We start from the raw sequence: 20,612 nt of genomic DNA, 5'->3' as shown, positions 1-20,612 counted from the left end.
GAAACACAAGCATAATAGTACTGCTTCCTGTACAACCTATGCACCTTGCTGGGGACATCAACGACCCTGTTCGCTAGCTAAATGGGAAAAGGGATATGTTTGTGTGTTTTTTTTTTCATTTGCCACCGATGAATGGAGTGTATAACAAGATGGGGAAGGGGTTTTGTAGGGTAGGAAAGGAGAGAAGATATGTCACATTCATCCCCCAAAGGTGGGGTGAATGAAGCGCGCGAGCAAAGTACTAAAAGTTGCAGCTGCAAAATGTTGAATGCACAGCTAAAATATTGAAAGCGCGTGCTTAGACGCGACGATCCTCTAAGCGTCATGGCGGATGGTATATATGGCTTCAATTAACAATGCGATGGAGGTGTACAGCCGCGCGTCCATGTACTTTTGTGTGTGTGCTCCTCCTTTGCATAATGTATGCTTTGTCTTTATGAACTTACTCCAAGCTGTCGACGGCATGCGAGGGCACACTGGAAAATGGGATGCGTTTCTCAGCTGTATTCAGCTATGTTTGGCCAGGAAAACATGGTAATGTTGTAATGTTTCACGTCATTAAATACTCCACGATTGTTGATGAAACTACGTTTAAAAAATTTATTTCATTTGTTAAGTTTTTGTTTGCGTGTCTCTGTTCAGGGTTTATCAATAAAATAATTGTTTTCTCATGTGTGGATATAGATCTTTGCCAGTTCGCCTCAGACCATTTACTTTGCGCTAAATTATATCACTTTAATCATCGATCATAATTGTTGGAATGAGTACATTAATCAATTGCATGATGGGTTTTACTGCATAAAGAATTCACCACATGTGTACGGTTGGTTGACCATTGCAATCTGGCTAATGGATGGTCAATGGTGGTTTTCGTACACATGAAGAGCACTTGTTGGGGTATGCACTACCATCAATTAACAAACACTAATGGGTGAATGAATCAACATCAGTCTAAGAACGTTAATTAAAATATTGCCCAAGCGAGGGGAAAATGACGAACGGCCGCATTTGGGGTGCGCGTCGGAATAGACGGAAAAGCAATTGACTGCAGGATTTAAAGATGGTTTGTATATTTTGAGTATTTTTTTTTTGCATATTATTCATACGCCCATACCGTACAGCAATAAATCACCATACTTGTCTTGAGATAGTTCTAAAACAATGGAGTCTTGCAATTATAATAATTCCCCTACATACGCTTTGGGTGCATTTTCCGAGAAGAAAACACTTCTTGCACACACTTGTGTGCTTGGCTTTACCTATGGTCTTATCTTGCTAACCCCACGCTAGAGGATGCTCATGGTTTTCACTCCAGCAAAAGTGTACCCGGTAATTGCGGCCTCACAGCTGAACATATCCGCTACATCGAACGCGTTCGGTAGCCTATGGCAGTGAAATCTCGTCTTCGCTGTAATGCAGGTCGTAGTGCAACCGGGCGTACAAAGGTACGAGGCAGCAGTACAGTTTGCTACCGTCATTAAACCTTTCCCCGTGGGATCAACCGCGCTACACGCGTTTGCAGTTGCATACGAAGGGATGCATAGTTTCAAGTACATCCCGGCACCTTGGAATGTTTCCAGCTTTTCCCCGGGTTGGTAACAGGCGAGAACCTCTTATCATATCAGTTCGCAGCTTTCGTTGTGCTGCTGCAAAACAATGGAATACTCCGAGCGCCGAGTTTGGTACACGTCCTTTTTGTTACCAGACGCATTCATCTGATATGCTCGCATCGTGTCGAGGGGGGCGGAAGTTTGTGAAACTGGATCCTTCGCGTGGTCTAGGCAAACAACTAACAACGGGCTACAAGTATTCCTTCTACCGTCTCAACCGTCTGCTCTCATTGCCGCAAGTTTCTGCGTTTTTAAAAAAACCACCGATGAAGAATATGGACGTGATGTAACTTTTCTTGTTGCGCTTGCCGTACACGGAGTGTGCCCGATGCCGACCAGAAGATTGTAATTTCAAACTGCCACAACCCCGCACCGAAAAACCCACCCACCATTGTGGTTCTAATAAATAAAGAGCAACCAATTGGGTGTGTGAAGAGGCGAGGGAGCACAAGAGTAGCACAAGAGATGAAACAAACCAGCACGGACGAATAAAAACCGGAAAACCCACCGACCGAACCTGCCGGAACTAGTTGTAAACTTCGCTTTTACGTGACCGAGAGTTGAGTTTACTTCGCCTTACTCTATAACGGGCAAAGGTCACTAAAAGATCTCCGTTTATGTGTGTTTTTTTGTATGTGCATGCAACCAAGGTTGTTATAAATCCTAAGTTCGCTAGAAACACTTGACCACAAAACCTCTCCGGGAATCATCCTCAACGATATTTCCAACGATTTCCACCATGTGTAAGGAATATAATTTCCCCCACATCTATCATTAATAAGATTTTATTTGTTTAGCTAATGAAAATATTTATACTACATTTCGCCTTACCATGCGCTAAAACGAAACCCACTAGAACGTGAATTTTCGAATTTTATTCAACTTTGAAAACACCAGGAAAATGTGTAATTAAAGCTAACGTAATCTTATCGCACAAAGTTAGTGCGAAATTGAATACACACAGCTATGCTACGGTGAGAACACTCTCAAGCCTTCTACACGGGTGTGTAAATACTACAGCCCCATTGAAATACGCCCGGAAATGGAGGTTCCATCCTTCACGCGCGATCCATGAATCATCGGGCGGGGCGGTTTCGTTCGTCGTCGATCGTTGAAATCCACCCAAAAGAAGCTAGCGAAACGGTGTTTGCGTGTGTGTGTGTGTGAAAATAGGGTAAGTTAAGGACCCACTTGGTATAAACTTCGAAAACATGCACGTACACGAGGAAGGCGTATTCGAGTGTAATGATACGGGAAGGACTTCCAACTTCCATGTACCGCGTAAACATCCTTTTTTTATCGTGGAATTCATGTTGTTTCTTCTCTTTTATACCCTCATAGTGGGGTGAGTTCTTGTGTGCGTGTTTTTTTTTCTTCTTTGAGTTCTTCAAAGTCGTACGATGGTTTTTGTGGACCTGAAGTAAGCTTCTTTGGTGAGGGGAAACATTCGAGGCTAATATGCATGCAAACGACGCTTTCTCAAGAACCATTGCACATGGAATTAAAACCAAAAAAAAAACACACACCTCCAAGGAGTAAAGGAAAGACAACTAGAGATTTAGTAAGCGAAAAATCATTACCACACCACTTTCAGTTCGGCATGGATCAGGGTTTTGGGACGAATGCTGTCAGGAGGAAAGAGACTGAAGGTACACACTTTGCCAAGCTGCATAGTTGGCAGGCAGTAAGGCATTGCAATTCAAATTAGTTGGCGCGCAGTCAAATAGGAAGCTTCAGCGAAAGGGGTTGGAAGGACTTCTTGGTCTTCGTTGCAGGGAAGTTCTTAACATGGTACCACCATCGCATCCAAACAAGAAGAAACTCCTGGAAAGCACGAAAACATAACTCCCTGGGAGTGGAGATTTATGGTGGAGCATTAAATTACTGTGCGCTGAAATGTTACTAACGGTGAATCGCAGCCAGATCGTTTCAATTATCCCGCACAACCGACCGAAGCTTTTTTGTGGATGATTAGCGAACAAAGCTGAAGATTTTGGGAATTTTTTATTTTATTTTTTTAAACTGTTTTTTTTCTCTGCTCTGTTTGCTCTATTTTGCATCCAGGAACTGGATAATGTTTTCGAAAAAAAAATCCCTAAACATTGCAAACTCCGTGCTATAGTTCGTTGGTTGCCATTGAAAGCATTTGCACAAAATTTCCTTTGCGCCAAAGTGCCAAAGTTTTCAATTAACATGGCAACACCGATCATGGATGGAGATGAAATTTCGTCATGCCAGAACCGATTCAACCGATAGCTAATAAGCGAGTGACAAAAGCTTAGACGTTTTGTGTACGGAAAGTTTTCCAATCGATCTGAATTCCATTTGCATGCGAGTTTGCTTCTTTGTCCCATTCCGTAAAGGGACATCCTATACCGATGCGAACGTAGAAAGCTTAACGTAGAAATTCGTCCTTTCCGTAGTAATCACGAAGGGGTTTCACGCATGCATGATTGATGAATGCAATTTGTTTCTTTTTCTCGCTCGGTAAACTTTTCGAAATTGTTTTTCCGCGAGGTCTCTTAAATCTCACTTCGGCAGATTGGTGGAAATCTGTACACCGTGGGGGGGGTTTTCCACCCACTAAAATTCAACATTGGTACGACTTTTTTTTGTCTACCAATCGCGCTGAGAGCTTTTCATTGCGCATTACGTTTTACGTGCCCGAACCATACGATATATCGCATGTAGGTCGGCTATGGCTTTCTCATTAGGTTCTGGCGGATATTACGAGCGTGATGAGAACGCTCAAAGCATGGTGACCGGTGGTACGTCACGCTCTGGTCCCAAGATCGGTAATCAGTTTGCTGAAACAGTTCGGAAATTGTGCCATCCATTATGCATGTTTGCCGAACGATGGAACGTATGCTGCTACCTGCTTTCAGGCCGATATGTTCTGTGGGTTTGAGTGAGGTCTTTTTTTGGTTGGGTTGGATTTTGGGATTTCTCGCATAATTAACATGCGTACATGTTGGAGAAGACGGAACTCGCGAGGGATTTCCAATTTCCAAAAACCGTCGGCAGCTTATCGACGTATTCCACACGCACAAGGCACACGGGAGCTATTAAAGTGATCGGGTGAATGGTTAGATATTAAGGTTAGATTAAAGAAGCTTCACTGAAATATATATATATTTTAAATGTTAAAACAAAAATTTTAAAACTGAAGGCTAAGTAGCTTTAAAATAGCAATTTCTAACAAATTCCAACTAAACAAAAAGTCATATGTTGTTGATCGGTCGGACCAAAAACTTTTATTAAAATTTTGTTTTATTACATCATAAATATCTTTTCTTTATGATTGATGTTTATATTTTTATATTTTGCGGCTTATGAAAAAGATACGCACCCTATCACTAACACCTTTAGGAGCGTGGTTCAAGGTGTGACCATTGAAATATCTCCCAAGTAGACATTTAAATGCAACCGGCAAGCTTTAGACTTTTATTGCGGCAACTATTTAATATCGTGAATTTCCAACTAAAAGCGATGAGTTATGCGTTTTGGACATGTCTACTGGCAAGATAATTGCAAATTTGATCTCCACTCCTTTTCGCGGTAAAAATCAAACGTTTCGTCAACTCACCACGTTGGATTGTGCGTTGAAGAGATCTATTTTATAGCATTAAAGCACTATTCTTCTATATGCCATCGATCAAGACGGTTCGCGGTTAGGGACCACCGTCGAAGGTTTTAGCAAAAAAGTTACTCACCATAAATGTAGCAAAACAAAATCCTTCAAAAAAGGATCTAACCCCGGTGAAATAGAATATAAATTACTGGGCCCATAATTTATGGCATACAGCAGTACCACACACAACAAAACAGCTCAAACTTATGGGCGGTCTAACGTTCGCAGATATCGGCATGTCCGGCCTTGTTTTTTTGTTGACTTTCCTTTACTGACGGACGGTTGCTCCGTATCGGTTTCCCACATCTTTGAGTGAATAATTTTGTCGTACGCGACGGACGGCTTTTGCCCAAAATCGATACTAGGCTTTTTTTCGTTTATTGAGGATGTAATATCATTCGACGATGAACGAAGTTTTAGCTTGATCCTTTCTTGTTTGATTTCGTTTTGTTGAGTGTAGATCATCATACAACTCGATCGAAAATATTGTTTATTCGGAATGTGTTTAGAATGACGGGAAAAAATCCCCATCGTGTTGGAAGTGACTCATATTCGTGATCGAAACCAATAAGCAGTCGGGTGGATCAAATTCCGGTTTCCGAACTAAATGAACTGCTTTTCATCACTTTCCCACCGACTTCTTTGGGACTCTACTGGCCGGCCTTTTTCTTGGTAGTGGAAATTTTACGAGTGTTAAAAATTTCAAATCCTTCCGGGAACTAGAAACTGGAACAAGATCGCTCTTTCTTTTCTTGTTGTTTTTGATCAAGCTTTCCGAAACAAATAGCCCTTACAGAAATGCCTTCTACGGTGTGGAGCACTCAAAATCTAGTTCGTTTCAAACCTGGTTAGGGTACAACATGCTCTATATGCTTGCCTTTAAAAAAGAACTATTTTACAAAAATCAATAAAATATCACAAGATAGTTTGTTGATTAATTTTTTTTCTCGTCCCGTTCTTGTGCTCTTTATTGAAAGACAGTGCAAGAAAGGTGGACACCCGATTTCAAATGATAATAAAAGTAAAGAAGCGAAAAAACCCGAAATCTGACCAATTTTGAATTCGAACCCGACCTAAGGTAGAGTCGGTTGAAGCCAAGACACGAGGCAAGCAATAAACGATGAATGAAGAAGCTGATGGAAATGTTGAAACGATGATGATTTGTTGACACGTTTTAGTCGGCGACGGAAGGTTTTTTCGTATCCTTTTCCCATTTGATATTCTTCGGGTTTTTTTTCCACGCTTTCATAGCCAATTCATCGATTACTTGTACCGATCTGGTCCATGGTTCATTGCTTTTTTTTCATTTGGCTCAAAAGAAAGATTGCTTGCTTTTTCCATTCGTATCAAACGGTTATAAACGGTTCGATATTTCTTGCCCATTTTTCTGTCTTTTCTGGTGAGACACATCGATTTGGGGACCGTTTGATCTTGCTGTCTGCAGTGACATTGGCAGGTTCACCAAAAACGTTCTCACAAGCTCACCATACTGTTGGAGTTGAAAAAATTAAAAAAAACACACGGAACGGGTTTGCCCTTAACGACTGGCTACTTTCTTTCTTCAGTGCATCCGTAACCGAAGCGGGAAGATGAACCCTTTCACCGTGAAATGTCTTCGCCATGGCTTTCCAGCCCTGGGTTGGACGAGTGTTTACGAGCGGCATCGTTTGATTCTGATCTTGCCGATGCCGGCGTTGAAATGATGGGATGCAGACTACTTTAATGCCACCCTGCTTTAAGAGAATGACCGGCACAGGTGGTACCACAAGCAAAGAAGCGTTTTTTTCTGTCGACGAAAACGTTTCGAAGAAATAAATAAATGATTGTAACATCGGCTGAGCAGGATGGGTTGCGATAGCGCTTTGTTCTAATCAATTAATCCGACTTCGTGAGCGATGGCTTATCGTGGCTTTATTATTGGGTTACAATATTTTAATTGGCTGTCTGCTTATTGTCCATTTGTTTTTTAAGGTATTTTGGTGCAGCATTTGAAGATTGATTGGTTCTCCTTACGTCGGCATAATTAATACAAATTGATTATTATTGCATAATTACTATTGATGTTATGTTCAATAAATGAATAAATATTTATGTGAAATATTAATTAGATATATTTTTCCCACGAAACATTCCCCTTAATCGTAAGTCATGAAATCATGCAGAAGGACAAAATCACTTGATCCAAGACACGGCAGGACCGTATATTGAATCACATCCGGAACATATCCCCGTACGCAAGACTGACTATCCTGCTGAAGTAACAAAAAAACCAAGGAAAGTCAGAAATTGCTGGTCAAGACCTGTTGAGGTTGTATGTAGAACGACAAAACGAAAATAATCACTAAACGAAAACATGTAATAAAGCAAGCTTTTTATGCTATAAAATTGATTGAAAAACGATACTTCAACATGAGTCATTAATAGATCTTATTGTTTAATTTCTTTTAGTCTATTCCAAGAAACGCTAGTAGACGAAATCTATAATCCCTCAATTGCATACCTTTAGGCGTTCGTATCCAACGCAAAACCCACCGTGAGAAGTAATACACTTATGTACAACAAAATAAACGCATATAAAACCCACCATCAACGCAATCAAACCAAGCGATTGAACAACTGTAAAAAACGGTTCCAGATGCGACGGGCAAACAGTGTTCGAAAAGATGACAGGCTAGCTTTATTCTTTCATGCAGCCACACATCGCGCGTAACACAATGATTCCGGGAGCTTTCTTCGCAAATCCATTCCCCCGTCTAATGCATTCGATGGTCGATTTATTCAAGGCCGGCATCAAATGGTGGATGTATCGAAAGAAAGACGTTCTATTTTCATCCAACACGATAAGCTTTCGGAATCGGCCTTAGCACTCATCGCAAAACGGATCGATTTTTTCTTCACTTTCAATGAAGAAAGTGAGCAATTTTGTCCACCACACCGCACTGTGTTGGGAAGCGAATGTGTCTGTTTATTTTTTCATTCGTTGGTCCTTCATCCTCCTCGCGTATCAATATCAAGCACTAAGGGATTAATTTTCTGCCTGTAGTTAGTTGGGTAGTGATGGCAGTGGTCATATGCTCACATTCACAAGCGAACAAACAAGCAAGAACCCCGCAGAGGATAAATCCAGTAAAGGGAATTATCTTTCGATTACGTTGCCATCTATCTTAATGTTTCGATGCCGGTTTCCGACCACGGAACGAAGGCTGCCCGCCTTTGCCGTCTTAAGAGTACAGAGTATGAGTGCAGTATGTGATGAGGAAGGAACTCATTCGATCGGAAAAATCGAACTTCATTTTCCTCATTTTTGTTTCCCCACGGTTGAAGCGTTGAAGCTTTGGTTCGCGTGCCATCGCAGATTTTGCTAAGGGCACGATAGGTACACACAAAGGTACAAATGCACAATCCCGGTCAGGACATTCAGCTTTGGAAAACATTGTATGAAAGAATCGTTGTTTCGTTTCTTTGCTGAAAGCTTCTTTAAAAGACCATTTCTTAGGTACCAAGACGAATTCAAGGCGAACCGTGTGTTGCTTTTTTCTCTTTCCTTCTTTATCGTTCACTGTGGGTTGATTAGTTTCTATATTTCCTTCCCGTCGCAATGGTTCACCGTACAAGGATGCTTTAGCTTCAAACCATTTATCCTTCTGGCAGGTCAAGGAGAGTGGTTCGTGGTTTTGGTGTTTTTGTTTCGCTGTTTTAGTCCAGACCCCAGTTTTTGATTGCTTTGGACCGATAGTGGCATTAGTTGCAATGATAAAAATCTATACCCTTTTTCTGTCGTTAGAATGATATCGTTGAATCGTTTTGATGAAGCAATTTTAGGAGACTTTTTTACTTTTTTTTTATTTCACTCTAAACAAGGATTTCAATTTATAACTTTTTTTCTAAAACTGAATTTCACTAGTTCGTTTATATTTGTGTAACTAAAAGAAAGTTTCGCCATCTTAAGCAGGGTTTGCAACACATTCTGTCACTGTTATACCATGACCTGCACCGTTATTGATTTCCTTCCAGCACGCTTCGGTCGCGAATTATCGTCCTGCTTTACAGCAGTCGCGGTTGACGTATGATTTTCTGTAATTGCATATTGGCATGCCTGACACTAATAATCGGACTCGATCCGATTGTGAAGGTAAGAAAGCTTAACAATCTACCCAGTACACACACACATATTCGGGATGATGGATTAGTGTTTGATATTGAGAATGGGATTTTTTCGGTTCTTTCGGCAAACCGAACGAGTAGCAGCCCCCGGGTTGCGTGTAAGATTGTAATTAAAATGTAAAAGTAATAAAACTAGCACAACAATCATATGCAAAGAAGGATGATTATAGAGCACGGGGCGGACGGGTTAGGGCAATAAAATGTTATCGCAACAATGTACTCAATCTTGGTGCCTCCAGTGTCAAGACTTGAAATCACTTACCATTTTCATCGCCAATGATGGAACTGGCCGTGGTTAGGTTTATCCTTCCGGTGACCACAATCACTAGCAGCAGTAACGTTTTCGTTGCAAAACACCTCCAAAGTACCGCTGCTGACGGACGGTGGTGCACTTTTGTCACGTATTTGGCCACCATATTTGCCACTTTATATGCTTTCTTTAAATCTATCACTTCCACCAACCACTTTCACTGCATCTCTTCAGCGCACGTGCCATAAAGCTGCGTGGGAAAAATGATTTTCTTTTTCCTTCCACCCTTTCACGGAATAAAATGCAAACAAAAGAAACTCAAAAAGTAAAAACACACTAGCTTTGCACAATTTCTTTGGAACTGAGGTTTAAGGACTTTTGGTTTTGCATCTCACCACTACTGCACAAACACTACACTGGATATTGATCGGACTTGTTTTCTTTTAATAAACGGTTTCAATATTTATTCTTTATTCAATTTAACCAACACTCAACCATCGTTCATAACACTGAACACACATTTCCTATTATTCACATAACTTTTTTTGCACTTATCATTGAAGCTATACTTGAAAGAAACGAAAGAAACGGTTATAGTAGAGCACTGCTAAGAGTATGATCGAATGACCGCACTCACGGAAACCACCAAACGGTGCATTCGGTGCAAGCGAAACCGGAACCGGATACGGAAACACCTGAGCACAATGGTGGCCAGCCCAACCCGTCTTGGGCTGTTCGGTGTTTTTTGCTACGGCAGCTCCTATGGTGTGTTGGTAATACTTGCACACTATACATGATACGTCTGGCTAGGTGATGCTTGGAGAAGCAAACCGCAACAACTTCAATAAACGCGAGAATAGTTTGGTTTCGATATCATCCTAAAGCTCGTGCTCTCATTTTAAAGGTTAATTGCTTTACCATTCTATTTCACTTGCTCACACAGCTTAGTTCCTGTTTGATTAACTACCGTGGGACGCCGATTATCCGTGCTCACCGGGAAACAGCCCTTGCCGGATAAGCGAATATCACGGATAATAGGGACAACTCTTTTTATTGATAAATATTAGTATTTAGTGTGTGATGGTAATACTGTTTTTTTACTATAGTAAGATGTTAATTTTCTTAGTTACACTTTCGATCATTATATTTGGCCAATCAGTCACTATTGACGTTTTTATTTTTTGCCATCAACGCTTTTACAATTAACATTGGAACTGTAATTTCCGAACTGCACGGATAATAGGTCAGCCGGATAAAAGGATAATCGGTGCTTCACTGTATTTTGATAAACACAGTGGACAGCGAATCGCATTAAATTATTAAATCTGGTGCTTTTATTTAAGTTTTCCCGCTTTATTTATGTACAAAAGACATGAAAAAAGTTTTTTTCCACCAATCGCTGTGGTATTTTCAGTATTTTTGCTTGTTTTGTTTTTGCTGCTTCTATTTGTTGCCCTTTGACTGTTGGCAAGCAAGGCGAAAGAATTCATATTCATACTCTTGGAATAAACTCCGGAACCAGAAGGATCAAAATATTTTCCCAACTTTGTTCAAAGTCGTGCCGAAATAGAGTCACCAGGAAGGAAGGAAGAAAAAAATCACATTGTTTGAGTAAAACTTTTTGAACTTTCCGTTCATTTTGTTTCCTTTACTACAACACTAAGAACAACAAACAGATTTCGAAGGTGGTAAAAGTGTCACAGGAAAAGATGAAGTAAGAAAGGGAAAAAGGAAATTTAATAATTCACTTCGGTAGATTAGCAAAATCATCGTTCGTACCACCCAAAAGATAATCCATTCTGTAGGTTATAAACAAAAATTAAAAGGATAATTTTTAGTGACGTTTCTAACAAAAATTGTGCTCCACCAAGGGTAGAAACTTTGGGAAAACTAATGGAGCTACCATGGTACTAGAACGTCCCCAATGAACAAATCCCGATTTTGACGAATCAATATCGCTATATTGGGAAAAACTTTTCCCTGCCATCAACACCCCCTGGGGAAATGTTTCGTAGCTGCAAATGAACACCATTTATGGCCAAGACCAGGCCAATAATTGATTAGTTAATTATAATTGATCGGGTGTGACGTAAGTGAATGTGGAACTGAAGCTTGTTTGGTTCACCGGATGGGATCGAAATAATGACCTCCGCACGTTAGTACCGCTGGCCGTGTAATAAGCTATCGATCTTCGGAAAAATTTTTCTACATAGCCATTTCACGCATGCTGTTTTCCTTGATTTGTATTCAGGATACAGCTAAAGGAAAAGTTCTTTTTCGGAGATCGGCTTTGCGAAACGAAACTTTGTTTTTAGCGCGTAATTAATGAATCTCATTATGATATGAAATGAAACAATCGTGCTGAGTGTTGGGGGGTTAAATTCAAGATGTAATGGAATTCTTGTTGCAAAAGCTATGTTTGTTTCGAAGAATTAGAGAAACAAATGATACTGATTATGGAAATAGATTGAAGATTGGTTATGCTGTCTGAACAATCATTTTTTATCTTTATTTTAAAATAAATTGCCGACATTCTTGAAAGACTAACAATTTAACTAAAAACTTTATATAATTTTAAAAAATATAAAAAATATTTATAATTTATTTTGTTCCTACAGCACACCGCGGAGATACAATCCGCTTACGAGCAACCACAAAAATATGGAAATTTTCCACTGAATAAAAGCTGCCCCACTTTTTAAAACCATGCGCCCGTGTGTTGTTGAAGGCCCTGTGTGTCTCACCAGGAGTGGATAAAACATTCGGTAAGCTCATCTTGGATTAACCATTCTGCTGCTACACTACAGTTCTTAAAAAGAGAAATATTAAAGAAAAAAAAGGAAATAACGCTCAACTGACTGTACCCCGCCCGGAATTGGTGTATCATGGATGTTCAGCGGTTTATTTTATTCTCTTCAAATATAAATTCTTTCCTCCACACAACGCGACCGATGTAAGCAAGAGCCTTCGGTTATGTTTACGTGTGGTATCGTTTCCTTCCAGCGAAAGTGACCACAGAAAAGCACGTCGTCGCTCGGGCGACGTCTATCGCATTTCAAGGGCTTTCCGCGCCCGTTCGCTTCCGTGTGCACTACCGAAGTGATAGCGCACGAAGGATTAAGTCAGCTTACGGAATCTCGCCATTCTTTATCCGACCGCTGAAACGCTTGGGCACCGATTTTGGGCCAGCTTTTGGGGTTAATTTTTTATATTTTCCCAACCCCCAAAAAGCTTCCCTGTTTTTTTTTGCAAACTTGACTCGATACGGTTTTGTCGCTGTGTTTACCTTTCTTTTGCTGGAAGTTGGATACTGTTTGCAACAAGAGCCGAACAGGATTAAGCATAAATACTTGCGCTGTGTGTTTTTTTGTTTGGTCGATTGTGAGTGGATTAGTGCCGTGCAAACTGCAATCGTTCCACAGCCAATACGAATGGGTAAAACCATGGAATAGAGCTAAGTACGATATTTTAATCGCGTTGGTGTACTGCCGAGGCTAAATCCGAACCAAGTGGAACTGAATTGAAACGATATGTTTTTAATTTGCTTAAGTGGTTTTATAAGTTCAAACAAAGGTGCTACATGCGTTGGCGGGGAGGTTGAGGGGGGGGGGGGAGAAAAATCTCCCACGCACACATACACCAAGCAACTATTTAAATTTGGAAAATCGTTCACATTTGGTATAATTTTGCGCTTTTCGTTTTTGGCAGAAAACTTTTTTAATTTATAATCCACCTTTCGGAATTTTGTTTTATTTTTGTGTTTGTTCGTCAAACATTTTGAACAAAAAAAACAAACACACAGAAACCTCAACCAGAGAACATTTGCCCAGAATTGATGGTTGGGGAAATTTTGTGTGCAATGGAACTAGCAAAATGAATTGTTCAAAAGGCAAAGAAAAACACACCCCACCAAGTTACTCGTTCGTTTTGTGAAAGGAGGCACGAGCGTATTAAATTTGTTGCAACTTTTGAACCGTTTTTTTCCTGCTATGTACCGCTGGTTTGTTGCCGGCTTCGTAAAGCCCAGCATAAAGGTACGTCAAGGTAAGATAAAGGTGAATTATTTTGACTGTCTGTGTACCGGTTTTTCAGTATTGTTCGGGATCATCTAAGTCACACAAAAAGACAAACACCTTACCACCGTGAAGATTTGTCCCTGGTTTGTCCCTTTTTCGCATGTTCGCGTTTTCAAGGTTGTATGATATTTTTTCCCCTAATTTTAAGGCACGTGCAGCTCTTTAGACATTTTTATTTTCGTTTATTTGTTGTTATTTTCAATTCAGTCACTTGCTACAACCTGGGTCATATTTCGTTGTAATATCCTCCACGGAGTTTTTTTCCACCCTCACCCCGAAAGGGAACAAATAAAATGAGTCCACCGGTTGGAATAAAGTGCCGGTAAGGAAAAAAGTAAATCATCTCATAAATGTGACCACGTGCACAGCATACAAATGAAAAAAGAAAAAGAAAAAGGATCCACCATTTTTTTCCACCGAAACACTTTTTATTCTTCTCTGAAAAAACGGCCTTAGGAACCTTGTGCTGGATGCAGTTAAAACGTCTATAATTCAAACCTCGGGTGCCCACCGGGTGCGTATATGTTGGGATGTTTTTTTTTTTATTTTTTCCGACTACAAATGAAACGGATCGGAAGGATTCTTCTTCGCCCCGGTCTGAAAGGACGTTTAAAGACGTTTCCATGTTTCAAAATTTAATGAAATTCTTCGCCCGCGCCCGGTAAAGCAGCTCGTACGGTGCTTTGGAACTTTTTTACGACTATCTGCCGGTCTGCTCTAGCCACAATGTACCTCTGTGAGCTGTGAATTTCACTTACCAATACTGGCTTCTTAGCACACGCAAGGATTCTGTAGGATTCAAGATTGTCTATGCGGTTTTCACCTTTCAGTTCGATCGCCCAATAACCATTCCTTGGTGCAAGGTTTTCTTCCAACCTTCGGTTAAAGACGGAACTACCGTCCAAATGGCGCCTGAACCGCCCCGGAAAAGGACACATTGCGCACTGGTCCCAAGCCATGGTGCGAACTTTCATTTGCGGCAACAAGGATCACCAGTTACCTGTTTCTTAAAAGAACAGAAACACTCAGAATCCGCTGTGTGCCGTTCACTGGACGCGCACGGGAAAACTTGAGTAAAATGAGTCCGGTTCGGTCGCTTCGGTTCGTGGTTTATGGTTTGCGGTGGAGGAAGTTGTTACCGCAAATTTAACAATTTCCCCCCTTTGGACAAATGCGAAAACTCGTTTGCAATGCGTAACGGCAGGGTTTGCGGTAGTGTATCGGTAAAGATGGCAAAGTTTCGGTCAACCATTCCGGGGGTTGAATGATTGGAAATGTTTAAAGGCCGCGTATTCGAGCGCTCCGTACCTTGCAACCGATAGGAAAAAAGGGTCAAATGGGTTTGAATCGTTCTGTTTCCCTTGCTATGAAGGTCTCCGAAAAACTTTACCGAAAAGCGCTTTCCATCCGTGCGTGGAAAGGATCGGCTTTAAGTTGGAGGCATTGGCCGAGAGGGTAGACTGGTTACGTACACACAACTTTACGTTGTAAAAGTTTCCACTGACAAAAAAGCGTTGTACGAAAGTTTTTTTTCTCTCTCCTTTTTTCCCTACCTTTCATCGTCCACCATTTCGGTTTTATTTATGTTTCCATTATGATGCAAACCCGGCCGGGGTTGGATGGAATAAATTGGAAATTTTTGTTTAACTTATTTTCAACAGTGTGATCAATTGTGTGAACAGTTCACTAAACGTAATTTATAGCATAATTTAAGAGCTGTTTGAATAACTGATTTCGAAAGCAAAACTCAAATCATTTTATTTATGTATAATTTCCGCAAAACTTTAAGTTTATTACGCTCTGAAGCAATATTTATGTATTGTGTGTTGTAATTTAAATTTCCCTACTCGACACGCAGCCGCTTTTCCTTTCCGTAGTGCACTGTAATAAAAAAAACTTTTAAAACAAAGTCGATCCACCAAACGAACATCTGTCTGTGTTTTTAGTGGGAAGTTTCACCGGGAAGGAAAGAACAGGTCACAATTATTGCTTCCCTAGTCTGACGGTGCGTAAAATCGCTTGTTCATGAATCTTATCATAATCGCGTTAAAAGCTTTTCCACGCCATTTTCTTCGGTACCACGCGATGCAAGTCATGGCCTACTTTGAAAAGCTGCACTTTATACTTTTCGTTGAAAATGTTGGTAGGGATAACGCAGTGAAAAAGGGAGTAGAAAAAGTCATTGTTGATGTTTGGTTTTATCGCGACTAGTAAAGGTATGTTTGATTGGATCTTAAGTTCTACTACTTCAACTTTACATTACGCATACACTCACACACTCTCACCCTTACTGCACGCCATCCGTATGCGGGCAATGAGGTGAAAGTGTCTCGAACCTTGAGGAACAATCTCCGTTCTTGAGGTGGTATGTGCCCACGGCAAACAAATCGTCCAACATGGTATCACGAAAGGAACATGCTCGCATATGGTTGGTGATGAAAGCTGTGTACCGTAGCTTAATCTATAACATCCAACGGCCGAGTTAAAGGCTCGCGTCCAATCGTTGTGCGGTTTAGCAATTCCAGGAACACACAGGAAACACACAATTTATGTATTCCGCGAATGGTGTTAGAGCAGTGAGCTTTCCAGGAAACTTACCCCTTCGGCAGGGGCAAGAATTCTGTTTCAACGGTGAGTTTAGGTTGCTTTGTACCTTTGAAAAATTTGCATGCAACTCATAAGTGCCAGCGCAGCACATAAGTACATAGGAATTGTGGGCGTTCTGTGCTTGCAGAAAGCCTGGGTAGCAGCAAACCCTTAAATCTCACAGTTTGTACCCATTCGACTTTTTTATGTTATTGTTCTTCCTTCGTTTATTCATGCATGAGTTCGAACCCAAAAGGAGAGACTATTTTTTCCCCTAATCGACCATATATCCCCAATCTAGTGGAAAAGGAACTGATTAAGACATTTGTTGGCTGTTCGTTTTAAGAGGTTTCGGGGTTCAGTTTCGGGCGGTGATTTACGGGGTTTTTGGTCCTATTTCTACGTGCCTAAATCTGGAACGATTTGATGGTTTCGGTTTGCGATTGCATAAGAAGTAAACGCTTATTGTTCAGCGTGTCAAGGAAAGCAAATCCAGTACGCAGCAATGAACGCAGGATAATTTAACGATCGTTTTTAGTGAAGCAGGAAATAATCGAGAAAGTGTAGAAAAACGTCGTGTTATGTATGGAATGGAGTTTTGCTTTCATTTGTTGTTAATATATTCAAACCAGTTGTATTTCGCAAACGGTGGCTCTGACCTCATTATGTTGCAGATTATTCCAATACGGTCTTGTTGGGTGACTTATGCAGTGATAATTATGGAAATTAACTCCAAAATTGATGACCAACCCTCCCACCACCCTCAAGGGTGCTATTTCATTTCAATATGAAATTATAAATACTGAAACCCAACCAGATTGTTGTTCGGTCGTTGGTAAAACAAATCAATCTACATGGTGGAAAAGTTTTCCGCCATTTAATCCACCAGCATACACTTCTTTCCCCACAACTTACTACCTGTGTTTAATCGGTTTGAGTTAGTCCACACGGTGCGTTAATCCTTGTGATTTATCATCATATATATTCACCATACGTCACTTTTTCAAACTCCATTGCACATTTTAACGCTTATCACGCACACACACACACGGACAGGGAAAAGGATCTATTGCCGTTTAACAAACAGTACACATGAATACATGGTTCCATCACTTGCTCCACTGCTGTTTGCTACATATCGAATACACCACAAACAACAACAAAATAAACAATCCGACAATTAACTTCCGGTTCAGAACCAGGGCTGTAATGATTTATGCTTTTTCATCCATTTTCACTCGAGCTCATACAAACACACATTTAAATTTTCCCATGCATCATGAAGTAATCGCGTGATTAGCGCTGCACATGCGAATATCATAATCGAACTAATTATGTTTTATTCTTTTTTTTTCTTCACTAGTCCGAATATTTGCACTGGAGGTTGACAGGTTTGTTATAAATCACTCTTGTGTTATTATTATTTCACTTAAATAAACTTTTAACAAGTTTCATATTCAATTTAATGAATTTCCTTCAAAACAACTTATCTGTTGCACAAGAATTCACTTTTTGCTACTTTTTGATGGAATTGGTGTTTGTTGCGTTTGTTTGAAGATTATTTGTCACCTTTGTAAATTTCACTAACATTTAAAACACGTTTTTCGAAGCGACAAATAGTATTCGCGTGGGTATTTTTTAACAATCTTAGGTGCATAGAAGTAATCCATCGTTTTCAGCAAAAACACGACCGCATTCGGTTAAACAAGTTAAAACGCTAACAACATTTAAACATAGACATAGCTTCACTATTATTCACTCGCCCATAGCTATAGACGAATCTTAAGTAAACAAATTTTAAACATGAAGAATCAAAACATGAAACATGAAGACATGAAGACATAAACATGAAGATCACATGAAGAACCTTTTTTTGCATATTTTGGCGCAATCCACAAAACTTTCTCGCTAGCTTTCGGAGCATTTCACCATACCGCTTTGTATCAGCTGCTGGTTTTCCTACAACGTTCGAATACCCGCATGCCGGTTCACTAGCCCGAAATGAAAAACTCACAACAATGCTCTTACCACAAAACTCACCAATTACGATTACGGTACGGAAACGATACCCTTGAGCTAACTTCGGGACATTTCAGGCTCGATTCTAGAACCCTTTGTCCTTGCCCTGTACACACATACGAATATTTTTTCCTACCACAGGAAGGACTTCACTACTGGCCGCACGGGTGTTAAAAATTAACGAGAAAGAAACCACTGCAACACGTAACACGCACACAATGCCCGCTAGTACGGTGCTACCGAGACGCGTTTTAAACTAGCCGTCCCGTCTGTGGCTGGCAGAAATGCACACCGAACCGAAGCCCCGAACCGAAGCGCGTGAGCATTTAAACAGCACTGTGTGTGGATGCGGCCCGTCCCGATGCTGGTTGCGCTACCCAGTCTGCTGCGGTTCAAAATGCGTTCTCGCGCTAACTCTCCTAACGCTCGGGCTCGCGGGTGTTCGCGGGAGCAAATTCGTTTCTCTCACGCACTTTATGCAGTCGTACCTGAACCGATCAACCGATCTCTTGTGTTGCGTTCGGGAGTTCGAGTTTTTAGTACAACTGTACCGCGGCAAAATCGTTCGCATGTTTTTGCCGTGTTGTACTAAAGAGCGACTACTTCTATACCAGTGTGAAAAAAGGAGTAATCGCGGGAGAATGGAAACATTGAGCATGCTCTCGGAAATGCATTTTTATGCTCGATAGTAATGGAGCAAATGTAACATACAGAATGAAAACAATGCAACCTGAATGGATGAACTTGGCATTGGAAACACTGGTTCATTGAATGGGAATTCAGGAGGCTTTTTGCGTATCGAGCATATTTCGGATACGGTTGCTAAGTGATTCTTTGTTTATCGCGGATCGCATTATGATCAATTGCGCCTTATTTTAATTCTCCTATTTTTAATGTTTTTAATGTTATAGCTTTCTGTTTTATTATTTTTGTTTAATCGTTTTTATGTTTGTTCAGATTTCATTAATTTGAACATGTTTTTGATATTGTAATTTTTGACTTTGATTTAGTTTTATTTTCATCTCGCTTAACTTCTTTAAAAGCAGGTGCGTCATGATATTTTAATTATTATATTTTAAATAAGGTGTTGAGATAGTTTTTGAACGTATTAATATACAAACATAAGGAACTGCTTCAAAAATATTTTAATGACGTATAGTTTAACCTTCACCGCAGCTTAAATATTTGAATGTCAGAAAGATACTAGTTAATGTATTTTGAATACGTAAAAAACAAAAAAATTTAAAAAAAACTGTCCAAGAAAAGCGTAATTTATTTTCATAAAACCACTAGTCCATCCTAATGTAAACTAACGATAAGTAGGTTTTATGTAATTAATTATAAGCTTAAAGCAAATCTGCTCAGCAATGCCAAAATCGTTGTTTTATTAATCCCTTCGTTTTATCAATTGTAGAATACAAAAATGGATTAACTTTTTTACGTAAACTTAGTCTCCTTAGGCTGCTTAGTAACCGGTCTCAATTATAATCCCAATTAAAGCAGTGTATATATCGTCTCGCTAGCAATCCATTTAGCGCAAAGGAATTTTATCTACTGTCATAATAATTCATGAAAAATTATGTACTCCATATTCAACTATGCTGATTGGATGATTGCATTTAAGTGTGGTTTGATTTTGTTTTCGTAAGCAGAGGCTTCATTTCAAGGAGGCTTATGCCGGCACGCTTTGTTTACTCTTCAGGGGTGTTACCTTCTAATGTGGTTTGCTTTACATCCGTAATAAAATCACGCTTTTTATGCTGATGGACACTCTGAGAAGTCGCACATTCTCGGCTACTAGCGGGGGCAGGGTGTGTGTGAACTACCAGTTCTTGTTGAATGTTCTACTCGATACATTTGCTTTTGGCCGTAAGCTACGTGTGAGTGCGAGAAACAAGGAACGCACGGAAGACCAACAGGCTTTCACTAATGGGTGGTTTGCCTGTTCGTTGCTTATCGCTAGAAACACATCTGTTATCTGGTGACAAGTAATTTGGACGTGAAGTTGATCCAGGTCCGGGAGCCTCAAAAGAAGGTCGCTTTGGTCATTCCGGTCCGCTATTGATATGGTCATTTAGGACAGCCAAAACATCTTCCTATTGAACATGGTGCGTTACCAGCATGCGACAGAAGGCGATGGCATGTGGAGGACTTTATCAAACTTTACGCCACTCGACACACACGAGATGAGGATGCTCTCGCATACCGGAATGGAAGCGACTTCTAATTAATTAAATCAAAACTAATCGGCAATCGAAGGCTGCCGTTTTTTTAGT

At 40.3% G+C, this 20,612-nt stretch overlaps 1 protein-coding gene across 5 annotated transcripts in view; it reads right to left on the bottom strand.

The window, feature by feature from the left end:
• The window catches only part of LOC125760884 (nephrin), a 93,426-nt gene extending 74,082 nt beyond the window's left edge, over positions 1–19,344 (bottom strand). Inside the window, exons 1-2 of one of the 5 annotated variants that reach the window (XM_049421454.1) lie at positions 18,252–19,344; positions 9,668–10,218 (exon numbers count right to left, since the gene is read on the bottom strand). In XM_049421454.1, coding sequence (XP_049277411.1) covers positions 9,668–9,821 — 154 coding nt within the window. In that variant the 5' untranslated portion in view covers positions 9,822–10,218; positions 18,252–19,344. Of the gene's footprint in view, positions 1–9,667; positions 10,224–18,251 lie in introns of all 5 variants that reach the window. The other 4 variants (XM_049421456.1, XM_049421457.1, XM_049421455.1 and 1 more) reach the window with 4 other exon arrangements.
• Positions 19,345–20,612: the final 1,268 nt, after the last annotated feature.

This window comes from Anopheles funestus, chromosome 2RL (assembly GCF_943734845.2).
Source record: "Anopheles funestus chromosome 2RL, idAnoFuneDA-416_04, whole genome shotgun sequence".
NCBI classification, from domain to species: Eukaryota; Metazoa; Arthropoda; class Insecta; order Diptera; family Culicidae; genus Anopheles; species Anopheles funestus.
This window is presented reverse-complemented; position numbering and strand designations above follow the sequence as displayed.